The following is a 12,153-nucleotide window of genomic DNA, read 5'->3' as shown; positions in this document are numbered from 1 at the left end:
GATGTGTCTTGTCTCTGAGCAAAATGTGTCTCTCCACATATTTAATGGTAGTAACTTCAGTAATTGAGACATTTGATGTTTGCTTCAAGGGGACACCGGTTGAACACTTTTGTCTTAATTTCGAAAGTATAGGAAGAGTGGCTCAAAAGAAAGACTCCTTTGTAAGGCACAGATTGCTGGGTCAAATGTGTTGTCGCCTATTGTACATTTTTGAACAGCGATAGGCAGTGTTTAAAGTAAAACCTAATGAATGCATACTTGTTTTAAACTTGCTAATAGTGAAGGCATAATTGCAAGCCTGTTGTGAGTCATCATGGCTGGCCACTGGCAACATGTGCCAGTCTCATGTGACTCTACAGCGTCTAGAACAAGATTCGTAAAGCTTCTGGAGCTCTTGTGATGTTCAACAATCGATCACAGATGTTCATGAAAGTAGCTCATTTGTTTGATCTGGTAACCACTGCACTGGAAGCCATGCTTGTCACTGTCCCTATGAATGAAAGAAGAGAATTTAAGGGCTTGCTTTTTTTTTGTTAAACACAATGTTAATGAAAACTTACAGACAATGAAGCCAAGGATCGTATAGGGAACATTACTTGTAGTGTTTTAACTGTATTGTAGTAATTATGACATAAATGTGAAGGAATTAAAGTGGACGAAAGTACAACTCGCTGCCAGCAGGGACAGAACCTGCAACCTTCCGATAATGCCCCCGCCGCTCTGTCACTCTATCACTGTCGCTAATTTTGTCATTTTGAGAGGCAAGTTTGCCGTCCCGGACGGTTTACCAGGTCCCTTCTGTCTAGTATACTTACACTGTCGGCCTGCTCGTTGTGCAGCTGCCGGACAAGACGATCCCGAGCCTGGTGAAGTACTACTACTCCTGGAAGAAGACGCGCACGCGCACCAGCCTGATGGACCGGCAGGCCCGCCGACTGGCCGGATCCCGCGAGGATGGCAGGTGGGAGACGATGCATCGATGCCGCCCCTCTGCCTGCCTTCTGCGCTCCTCCGTCATCGTCGCTGCCCCATCCCAACAGTTTGTGGCACACCCTCCTCCGAGCGCCTTTTTGCGTTGCATGCCTGCCTGTCTTGTCTGTCCCACATATTCCTCGCTTCTGTGTCTGCCTGCCTAATCACTTCTATCCCCAACATTTCGCATTTTTTTTTCTTTCAAGGAAAGCTTGGGGTTAGATGCCGTCCTTCTGTACTGTCATCATCTTGTTCTAACCCCCTAACCATCTGTCTTCATTGGTGCTGCTGTTTAGTTACACAATACACAAACCCATAGGCATATTCAGATGGGTGTCTTGGCGAGCGAGTTGGTATGATAACATCATTAAACGCAGCGCAAAAACATGGACACAGAAAAGGAGCACGCTACACAGTGCTACAGCGCTGTGTAGTGTGCTCCTTTTCAGTGTCCGTGTTTTTTGCGCTGCGTGTAATGATGTTAGGCACATTCGCTGTGCAGATTTAACTACAGCTAGGCAGGAGTACTTCAGCATTGCTGACTGCAAAGCAAGACACTGTTACTGTCTACAGCAGAGGTTCCCAAACTGGCTTCCACAAAATGTGGGTGTTCCACAAATGCCATCCCATTATTCCACAAAGGCATGTGGCTAAAGTGCGGGGCAATACGGTAGACTCTCAGTAAACGGAAATCTCTTAAACGGAACTCATACTTAAGTGGAACAAGTGCTTCTGCAAACATTGGTTTCGTACTTGCATTCTGCACCCCTGTTCAACTCTGAGTAAACGGAACTCCTGTTAAACGTAACATATCTTCCTGGTCCCTTCAGGTTCCATTTAACGAGAGTCTACTGTATAATAAAAGGTTGGGCGAGTTGGCTTTGATTCATCATGTCAGAAGGTGCAATTAACACGGAACAAGAATAGAAGCAAACGTCCTGTTCTTGTGTGCCACGTTAGTCACTCCTTCTTGCATCTTGAGGGGCAATCTGCGTGAAAAATTCTTCAAGCTCGGAGAAACCTGCCTGCCTCTCTTGTTGCCAGCAGGTAGCGCTGCTGGGTGTCTTAAGTGTCAATTTGTAATGGACATGTGGGACGCATAAACACATTATTTGTGGCTCGTGGCGCATCAGTGTCTACATGGGTCAGTTTCGATACGAGCTCGTTGCCATCACGCAACATGTGTTTCATAATAAGAGCATGCGCTTTGATGCACACCAAAGGCACTGCTTCGTGCTGGCCACTGGCTACACGAGCACTTTGGCTTAGCATTGCGGTTGGTATTAACAAAAACTCTTCCTCAGCACAACTGGCGCATAACATTCTCTTTGCAAAAGAAAAGAGAAAGCACTTGTATGGCCAGCACTTTGCTTGTGTGAAGCAATCGTTCGTGGCATGCAGTGCCTAAGCAGTAAGCGTGTGATTAGTACTACATGCTTAAGTGCAGAGAGGCAGAGTAACGGAAAAAGTTCTTGTTTCTATATTATTGAGAGTTCTTCATTGAGTACCATGGCCTTCAAGGATAAAGGCGATTGCTGAGTTGCAAATGAGCGTACACACAGATGCGGTGACAGCGCTACCTTGGTTAAGCAGTTCCTGAGGCATCCCTCTCTTTCTCTCTGTGTTTTCTTTAAAGGAGCTCTTGCAGTGATTCTCTGTGCAAGCACATGTGTAGAAAGATAGAGGGGAAGGGTTCTGTGGCACTTTGTAAAAGCTGCTTGGTTTCGTCAAGGCAAGCAAGAATGAGAACCCCTGGTCACAATCACTAGGACTGGTCACATCAGCCGTGGTCATTGAGATAGTGTGGCTCAGTTGCTGTATGCCGTCTAGTAACAAGAGAGGCGTTTTGACCAAAACCCAATCAACTTGCAGCATATGAGTGTACTGTGTTGGTCATGTCATGGCACATTTTGGGACAAGTGTAAGGACTGTTTCTTTGTCTAGTTGCTGTTGGCTGAAAAACAGAGTGCGTCTAAAAGGATAATGCTAGAAGGACGCAATTCACTATGGCATGGGTGCCACTCCGAACCGATTTCTTGAGAACGCAGATGCACGTATAGATCTATGCCCAGATTGATTGCCATTCTTGAGACAACCAGTGGTAAAAAAAGAAATCTCCATCTTTGATCAGTGTAACAGAAGTAGAGGCGCGCGAATATTGGAAAGTTTTGAATATCAGTCGATTGTTGCTTTCATAATACAGTCTACTTTCATTACAATGGACCACAATAATCCAAAAATGAAGGTTTATTTTATTTAAAGTCTGTGATATCCAAGGTGGCGGCTACAACTGCTAATGAAAAGGTGGATTTTTGAGCCATCAAGGACAAACACGATTAGGCACTGGAGGCCAGCACTGAAGTGCAAAAAGTTAGTAGAATGGACGTCTTTTGACTACTGCCAGGATGCTGCCATGGATTGTGAGAATAAAAAAAATATCACCGACGATTACGATACTTGGTAATGTGACTTTTGAGCGCATCTGTTCAGGCGTTTTGATTCTGCAATATATGAGAGAGAGGATTCGATGCAGACTCGAATGTAGGATGGTGTGATTCGGCGGCATAGACGGCAGGGTCTTCTCGGTGGTGGCTCTTAGGTGCTGCCGCTTTGGCAGCGCTAGCTTCTCCATTCTGGTGGCGGCAGCATCTTGTTTAGAAGTGGTGACAGGTGAAGCACGCCCACCGGTTGTGTCATTCGTTGTGAAGAGAACGCTGCGTGTTGCACGGCTGGCGTGGGCAATGCCAGCTGTGAACAGGCAGCGGCACACTAATTGTGGCACCACCTCTCATCCAGACTAGACACCGTGTTTCCTCAGTGCCACTCCCATTCTCCACTGCGTTCGCTGTCTTTCATCTTCCCTTCTGCTGATAGATTGTTTCCTCAGTTATAAGCCACAAAGCAGGCGAAGTGGGCACGTAAGAGCTGTGCTGTCAAGAAATAGAAGGAACCATTCACAAAGACATGCATGTCTGCCTTCCACAAACATGGTGGAAAATGTTTCATGAAGTGTGCCACTTCCTGCGCTTGCACTGGTGCAGTAAGGTAGACCTGATCACAACCCAAACAGGTTGCGATCACTTAGCAACGAACGCAAGAAGAAGCGACTAATCACGCTGGCAGCTCATTTGTTTTCCATTCGGACATGGTGTCCACACTGATGCTGTTGCATTTCATTGCAGACTTGCATGAATGTTGTGCCATGCCTCGCTTTGAAATCATCTATGTGTCACCAAAAGCAACACTGTCATGCTTTAAGACCATGGCTAGCTCTTCCACTCACTGCCTCAACAGCGTTGCTTTCACTGGAATGTTGCGTGAGCCCACAGCCACATAAGAAGTTCAGACTCAGTGTCCATGTTTTTTGCCTCACGGAGTGTGAAACACTTCGGGTAAATTTCCACCAATGCTTTTGTTGTGATGTCTACCTACTTTTGAACTCAAGATCAATATGGCATTTGCCATTTTGATATGGTTGCTCATCGAAACTTGCTTTCCCTTTGTGGAGGCCATTATCTCAGCAGCGTGATGGTATGGCACCATCACGGGCAGCATTCTTGAGTAGTCATTTCGGCAATACTTTTGCTTTTGCGAGATTAGCGCTATGTGCATTGTATTTACGAACAATAACATTTCTGGCCTGCTGTTTCAACATGGCTGGTATAGCACCAGACTGCAGTGGTTCGTAGACGCATTCAACGTTTGACACATGCAACCTCTAGAAAGGGAAAGCATACCCATGAGTGATCTGTCGAGAGTACAGCCCCAGCTGACCAACATGGCGGTGAAATCTCATTTACAAGCACAGTGCATGAGCTAGATGCCACCAATGTTGCCAGCCGCATCTTAATCTTGACTGGGTTTAGGTGACCAGACATCAACACAGTCAATAATCTTGACTGGGTTTTGATGACCAGAAATCAACACAGTCAGGTCTCTTGTCTGCCTTGTTACTGCAATGAAACATGGGCTTTAGGCGGCACCACTTAGTTTTGGTTGGACGCTATTGCTGTTTTCACTCTTTCGTGTCACACCATTCACGGCACTTTGCACTCACTAGGATTGTCCAAATTAACTAGGGTGCGGTCAGATATATCCGAATGGATGAGAGTTTAAGCATACACTTGCTCTGACCATAATACAAATCCAAATTATTAGTTGTTTTAAATTAACAAGCTTTTCCTGTATTTTCTGAAGCAGCAAACTGCAATCTTTAAGGAACCACTCTCGTAGCACATTTTCCACATTCCGTAATATAAGAAGCTTTTAAAGCGGTAATTCATAACTTCTGCTTTGCACATTGCACTACATTGCCTCTACAGTGGAGGTGAGCAGGGAGTTTTCGTATAGCTGTAGCTGTGAAGGCTAGCAGTGCGTAGCTGTTACTAAGAGGAGCTAGACATGATTGTGCTTAAGTGTAGCAGCTGTGTTTGAGCGAGGCCGTGCATCGGCAAGCAGAACGATAGTACAGTCAACGAGTGTGAACACTCACCTGTACAGCATTGCTGCTTTTGTTGCGTCACTTGCTTAGATTGGCAACATCTGCAAAAGATTGCTTACAGCCATGCAATATTTCTATCAGGTCAGTTCGGTAGGGAGCACTGTGGGTCACGGCGTAGCATTGGTAAAGGCCAGCTCTTAGGAGACAGGAACTGTTGGTGTATTGTTTGTACAGTGTTCCTTCATGGTGTCTTGTGTTGTTTTCATGGTGGCACCCCACTCTGTCCTCTGTGTGTCCTCTTGCCACGTGTTGTGGATAAGCTGCAGCATTGTCTGTCATCATGTTGTCGGTAGTGCCCATTTCGATGGCTTGTTTGCATCCTCGGCATTTGTGTTTTGTGTGTAACCACAGTTTCAAACAGTTAAGCTGCATTCACACGACGAACATAATTGCAAACGAAATTGCCACATGATATGTATGACTTACGTCAGGTCTCTTTGCAGCCAGCTGTTACGTGGCAGTACAGAAAAAAAAAAAAAAGGTGATAGCATGCATGACCTAACCATACTATGACTTCCCTGCATGGCCCGAGTGCAGATGCATCAGAATACTTGTCTTGAAATCCACTTATCTTAGAAATTTTTTTTCTGGTTTTCACTACTTTGAGCTAATAAGGTGCTACTGTATGTAGCAAGGATCTCAAGCTCACCTCAGCTAGCGGGCTACGGTCACAAAATTACCCAATTGGCCAGGATGGTGAATAAGATTGGAGCGGGGAGTTTTAACAAAATGTCTGCTAACATTGCCATCTGACAGAAGGCCTTTCCATGTCTTATATAAATGCGTCACTTCTGAACGGGATTCGACGTCAGGTGTTGAGAAACATATCAATACTTATCTCGTAAATGACTGAAATTTGGACGCCGATGCTGAAATATGGAGCTTTTGTTCCGCGGTTACGTTTCACCGCATGGTGACCACATGGTGTGCCTCACAAAAAAGAAATGCCCGAGAGCAGTCACGTCTGTGTAGCTTACCCAAACAAAGCATTATTAAACACAATAGGAGGGAAAATAATGCGATAAACATTTAGCAAAGTAACAAAGCTTCAGTCACAAATCCATAAAAAAATATGGGGCAAACACAGTCAACGTGTGAGCCGGGCCATTAACGAAAAGTCCGCGGGCCCCGTGTTTGAGGCACCTAGTATACAGCTTTGGTGTTCGGAGAACACCCAAGGCTCCGATGGCAAGTCACTGTGGTAGAATGGGTGCAGTAGATTTGTTTGCGTTCACCACAATGCGTTCCACCCATCCTTCTTGAGCCATTATGTGGGTTGTATGGCCCCTGTGAGAAGGACTTTACCAGTACGGTGTCAAGACCTGGTCAGCGGATTATGGGCTCATCAAAATTAATTTTTTCTAAATGTTATTGAAGTTAGCTTACTTTTTGTTTTGTTTTTTTTTCATACCTCCCTATTATTTGAACATTTCTGTGGCACTTTTCGGTTAAAAAGAAAAGGATGCATTGGTGGCATTGCACAAAAAATGAAATTTCAATGTAATGAAGCTTGCTAACTTGACTGTCCTCGTTATTTCGAGGTTTAACTATAACTGCTAATCGGCATCAGTGCACTTCTCACTGTAAGAACAGGTCTGCCTGCAAAGGAACTGGTTGCAGCTGAAACAGGTGATTCATGGCCTTGGGATGTGCCCTCCACAAGGCTCAATCGTAATTTGCTGTGTCGTGTGAATGCAGCTTTGGTGTGTGTCTGGATTTGTGCTTTGACTTATGTGTCGGCCTCATGCAGTTTAGCCATGTGCCCCATGTGCCTGAGCACCGTGTTTGTTTCCTTCTCTCCCATGATCAGCGATGGGGCTTCGGATGCTGGCTCTGAAAACGACAGCGACATGGAGGTGGACAATGCTGAAAATGTGAGTGGTCGCTGAATTTTCTCTTTTTAACCTAGCTGGCACGTCAGCCATTATCTTACTGCTCATTAGGATTGATGGACGAACGTTCGTCGCATCTGCCAATTCCTTGTATTTTGAGGGATGGAAATGGGAAGAAGACAGGCAGAATGGTACCTTAAAGCACTTGCACGGTGACAGAGGGAACAGAACACTACTAGTGAAGCACAAGTTAATGGCGCTTGGTATTTGTCGCAATAAGCGGTTCGATGAATTAACCTGAGAAGTGCTAACCTTCAAGCTTGTGCTATTTGTGAGTCATTGGCAAGGTTGACGCTGTCGCAATACTGTTAATTCCTGTCGTTTCTGATGGATGTAAAACATCCATCGGAGACAACTATCTACACTCAAACCTCATTATAACAGTCACATCTGACACAAAAATAAGTTCGTTATATCCGAAAATTTGTTATACAGTAGACTCCCGTTAAGACGAACTCGAAGGGGCCACGGTCATCTGTTCGTCTTATCAGGAGTTCGGCTTATCAGAAGTGCCCCTAAAAAGAGACATGGTAACATGCCAAGTGCATCCAAATATGTTACTTGAAAACACTGAATGGAGTAGGCCTACAATGGCGGCAAAAAAGACAAGAAAAAGTGTTTATTTGGCTCATCTAGATAAAAACTATGCCTTCAAGCAGAGTACTTACACGAATCGTACGAGCACCTGATTTCGCGGGTTCAAAAATAAAAAAAATTCATGTACATACTGCTACCACATTTTAATGATAAAACTGTAGCACGCTCCTATGTTGACGATTACAAAAAAAAGAGAGAGAGAGAGAGAGAAGCACAATTTTCCTTCAAAGAATGTAAAATTTATTGTCCTGGCAGTTCGTTTTCTTCTGTGAGCCTGTTTTGCTGGCTCTAAGATCACTTCTGGATGGGCCTCGGTCGCATGCTGTTGCCTTGACAAAGTCATTATACGCTGAATTGCTTAACAAAGTCTGCAAGGTTTTCTTCGAGGTCCGGATATTTTGCCGTTTTCGGCCCGTAGTAACTTTTCCTGATCGACGTGCAGCTGAAGATATCCCATCGGGCTACACTCACGGTCACAAGCCTCGCCACGAAAAAGACACAACGCAGCTATATTCACTGTGCAAAATAGCCTTCCCTTGTCGTGCGCTTCCATAATCAAAATGGCTGATCACAATCTGCACTTCACTGGGAACAGATACAACGCGAACCAACGCGAATTGTCCACAAAATACATGTGCTCGGCCGCCATTGTGTGATGGCGATGACAATGCACCTGACCCCTCTGACGCCTGTACTGGATTGCAATGCACAGACCATTTTTGTTCCTGTTGTCGCTTTCTTTCTTTTTCCCCCCTCCCCTTGCGTTTGCCAGGCGGAGGGGCCCCAAGCTCTTGTGTTCTTCTGTTCTCCTTTGTACTCCAGCTGGGAAACTGAAGAATGGGAGGGGAATACAATGGCTTGGGGGTCCAAGTTGTAAATCCCCCTACTCTTTTTGTTTAAAGCCCGCACCTCCCCACAAAAGAAAAAAAAGCGCTTTCTGGAGCTAAGACGAAGCAGCCCGCACCTCCCCCACCCAGAGGCTGGGGGTGAGGTGCCCGCTGCTTCGTCTTAGCTCCAGAAAGCGCTTTTTTTTCTTTTGTGCTTTTTCTCCGTCGCCTGAATGCCCAACCAAGACTGCAGTGTTCGTTTCACAGAATCGCCAGCGTTGTTGACCACCAACAGAAGAATACACCTGGGCCACCTGGGCCGTTCGTCTTAAGCGAATTTTTTTTTGCATTGAGTCTATGGGGAACCAAACAACCGGTCCTGTGTTGTTCCGCATAAGCGAGAATTCGTCTTAACCGAGTTCGTCTTAACGGGAGTTCACTGTAAACATATGTTTTTAACACTGTATCTATGACAAGACTACTCTTCATTTACTTTGTTATAACCGATATAATTCGTTATATCCGTGTTCGTTATATCGAGGTTTGAGTGTATGTAAAACATCCATACAAATCACCATCCGTCTCTGATGTAAAACATCCATCAGAGTCCGATGGTGAGTTGTAAAACAACTACACTGTGAAATGTGCAGAGGTTCCATAGCTTCCTCACTACTTGCCTGTCATCTGCATTGTTGGCTGCCAAGTGTGTAATGGGAGTCGGTGACCCCATGTCTCTTTTCGTCTTCAGTGAACTGTAGGTTGAAGTGCACATTGTGCGCCACTGGATAACACTGCATGCATTTTGTGCTCGAGTGCCTCTTTTTCAATTCTTTTTGTCTTTCCTTTACACGAATGGAAGGAACATTCACTGAATTCAATAACTTGATGATGTTCGCGCGGTGTTAATGAAGACTTGTCGTAATGACCGAAAATGCCCCTTGTGCTGCAGAAGGAAGAGGCCAGCGCAGGGGGTCCCTGTTCCAGCTGTGGCTCCCCCATGACCCAGGCATACACTTCCAGCAAGGGCAGCCTGTGTGCAAGCTGCTACCAACACTGGAAGTGAGTCGCTCGGCCATGTTTTCTCTCTGTTGGGACTCAGAACAGTTCTTTACTATTTTGGCATGTCAAATGTCAGTTGAAGTTGGCACTTTCACATTATATTCACAGCCAGTATGATTAATTAGGCTTCCTTTAGTGGTGCATCTATACACCCTCATAAGCACTACATCCTCATAAGCGTCCTCATCCTCATAAGCATCCTCATCCTCCTCCTGTCCCACGGAAAAGCTGGTCTCGTCTCTGGTAAAAACGGCCGAGGCCAAGCTCAGTTCATCAACAGTATATTACCTTTTTTTCTGCTGCCATGCACGAGCTGACTTTGTCTTCTTGGTGCTTTGTTGCGCTTTGGTCTGTAGATGGCACCCCATATCCTGTCAGGCAGCTACAGCATTTGCATGGAGAAGTTGTGGGGTCTGAGGCGGAAAACCGCCGCCGCTCTCGGGACACACGGAGACAGTTCACGCGGTCGGGCAACAAACACGGAGGTTTATTAAAACACTTCTTTACATATATGGCGAGCTCGCCGGCCGAATTAGTAAACGTAACACGCTAACACGAATACTGGGAAACATATCACACACTCAAGAGAATGTAAGACATGCAATAACACAACATAATACAATACAAATGCAAAGGCGGCGCCGCAGATGTACGACTCACCACGAGGGCCCGAGGGAAGCGAGCCGCGGTACCGACTCCCACGGACCCCGCGGCCGTCGTCCATCCGCGCGCGCTGCCACACCCCAAAAGAGAGATTCACTGCTGTTTCTATGCGCCGGCCTAAATTCGCGGTGGCGATGCCGGCGCCACCGTGCTAAACTCGGATTACAGACAGCGCATCCCTGGCCTTGGACGAAGGTCTCCGCTTACGCACAAAGCGCGTGCGTGCAAACACAGCGGCCGCGCCCAAGTTACGGCAGGCGCCTTTACAGAGGTGATATAGCACCCCCACATCCCCCCAACCTTAAATCAAAACCATATCCCGGAAAACTTAAAAAAAACGAACTGCTACACAAGCTCTACGAAAGAACAAGTGGCGTAAACGTCCCTACAGAATGTCCGTGCACCGCGACACAGCCGCTGGTCGACACCGCTGCGCTGGCTTGACCTCAGTCCCGGAACCGCAAAGGTAACGTGGCCGTCGGCGCGAGAGAACGTCGCTCGCACCGACACGTCTTCTGGTTGCGGGCAGCACTCAACGAGGGCACTGATTTGAAGGCAGCTACGCAGGTCACGGGATGTCGGCCATCGGTGAAGACGATGTGCAGCACACAGCCATCCGCGGGTTACAACTTCCACTGTGTACACTCTTGAAAGAACGGTGCAGTCCGGCTAGGGTGACTGAGCGACAAATGCAAGTGAACGGTTGCTTTTTCTTAGTTTAATCGTGCCACGCAAGCTAAAATAAGGGAAGCTGAGTGCAACAACTCGAGGCCACTATTCATCGGGTTGTGTCTCACGTGCAACAGGCAGCTAAGCAGAGCCTTAGGACTAACGACTCGCTCGACACAACCGGCATCCAAAAACAAGCACTCGCACAGGCGCAGAGGAGGCAGCCGCGAGGAGACATCAGCTCTGTGAGGTGGCCCTAAGCGCTCGCTGCACACAGCAGCTTACCGAGCGATCGGCGTCCACCGTCCCGGACGATGTCACGACGCCCCGGCGTCGAGCCGCAATGCCAGCAGCAACGACACCCATGGCCCCTGGCCACCCGGCTACACAAGCCGCGACTCCCAGAGTCAAAGAGAGAGAAGAAACTATTTACAGAAAAGTCGGACCACCTACGAGGCTTCTGTACTCACTCGCTTCGGGCTTGCCTACCATCCACGTTCTCTATGCTTCGCTCCCCAGGATGCGGACCATGTGACTCTCGTACCGACACTCAACGACCTTCTTAAAAATAAAAATGAACCGCCTGCGAACAGATAAAAACTTAGCGTGCCGACAAGTTCGAACACGCCACAGCAACCGATCTCATCGCGCTCTCCAAAAAGCACGCCGCCGACGCTAGCGATGAAAATCCCCCCCTTTAGGCTTACTTTAACCTGGCTCACATAAATGTTGCTCCGAACCGCGAAAACCGTTGTCCGATGCTCCAAGAGCGCCACGTTGGGCAGCCAGTGTGGGGTCTGAGGCGGAAAACCGCCGCCGCTCTCGGGACACACGGAGATAGTTCACGCGGTCGGGCAACAAACACGGAGGTTTATTAAAACACTTCTTTACATATATGGCAAGCTCGCCGGCCGAATTAGTAAACGTAACACGCTAACACGAATACTGGGAAACATATCACACACTCAAGAGA

At 46.9% G+C, this 12,153-nt stretch overlaps 2 protein-coding genes across 13 annotated transcripts in view; one reads left to right on the top strand and one right to left on the bottom strand.

The window, feature by feature from the left end:
- The window catches only part of LOC119375196 (GRB10-interacting GYF protein 2), a 676,837-nt gene that overhangs the window by 554,181 nt on the left and 110,503 nt on the right, over positions 1–12,153 (bottom strand). The window lies entirely within an intron of this gene.
- The window catches only part of LOC119374178 (REST corepressor 1), a 41,785-nt gene that overhangs the window by 12,119 nt on the left and 17,513 nt on the right, over positions 1–12,153 (top strand). Inside the window, exons 6-8 of one of the 2 annotated variants that reach the window (XM_037644237.2) lie at positions 840–961; positions 7,284–7,347; positions 9,739–9,848. In XM_037644237.2, the coding sequence (XP_037500165.1) occupies positions 840–961; positions 7,284–7,347; positions 9,739–9,848 (296 nt within the window). Of the gene's footprint in view, positions 1–839; positions 1,040–7,283; positions 7,348–9,738; positions 9,849–12,153 lie in introns of both variants that reach the window. The other variant, XM_037644236.2, reaches the window with a different exon arrangement.

The sequence above is a fragment of the Rhipicephalus sanguineus genome, chromosome 11 (genome assembly GCF_013339695.2).
Source record: "Rhipicephalus sanguineus isolate Rsan-2018 chromosome 11, BIME_Rsan_1.4, whole genome shotgun sequence".
NCBI lineage: Eukaryota > Metazoa > Arthropoda > Arachnida > Ixodida > Ixodidae > Rhipicephalus > Rhipicephalus sanguineus.
This window is presented reverse-complemented; position numbering and strand designations above follow the sequence as displayed.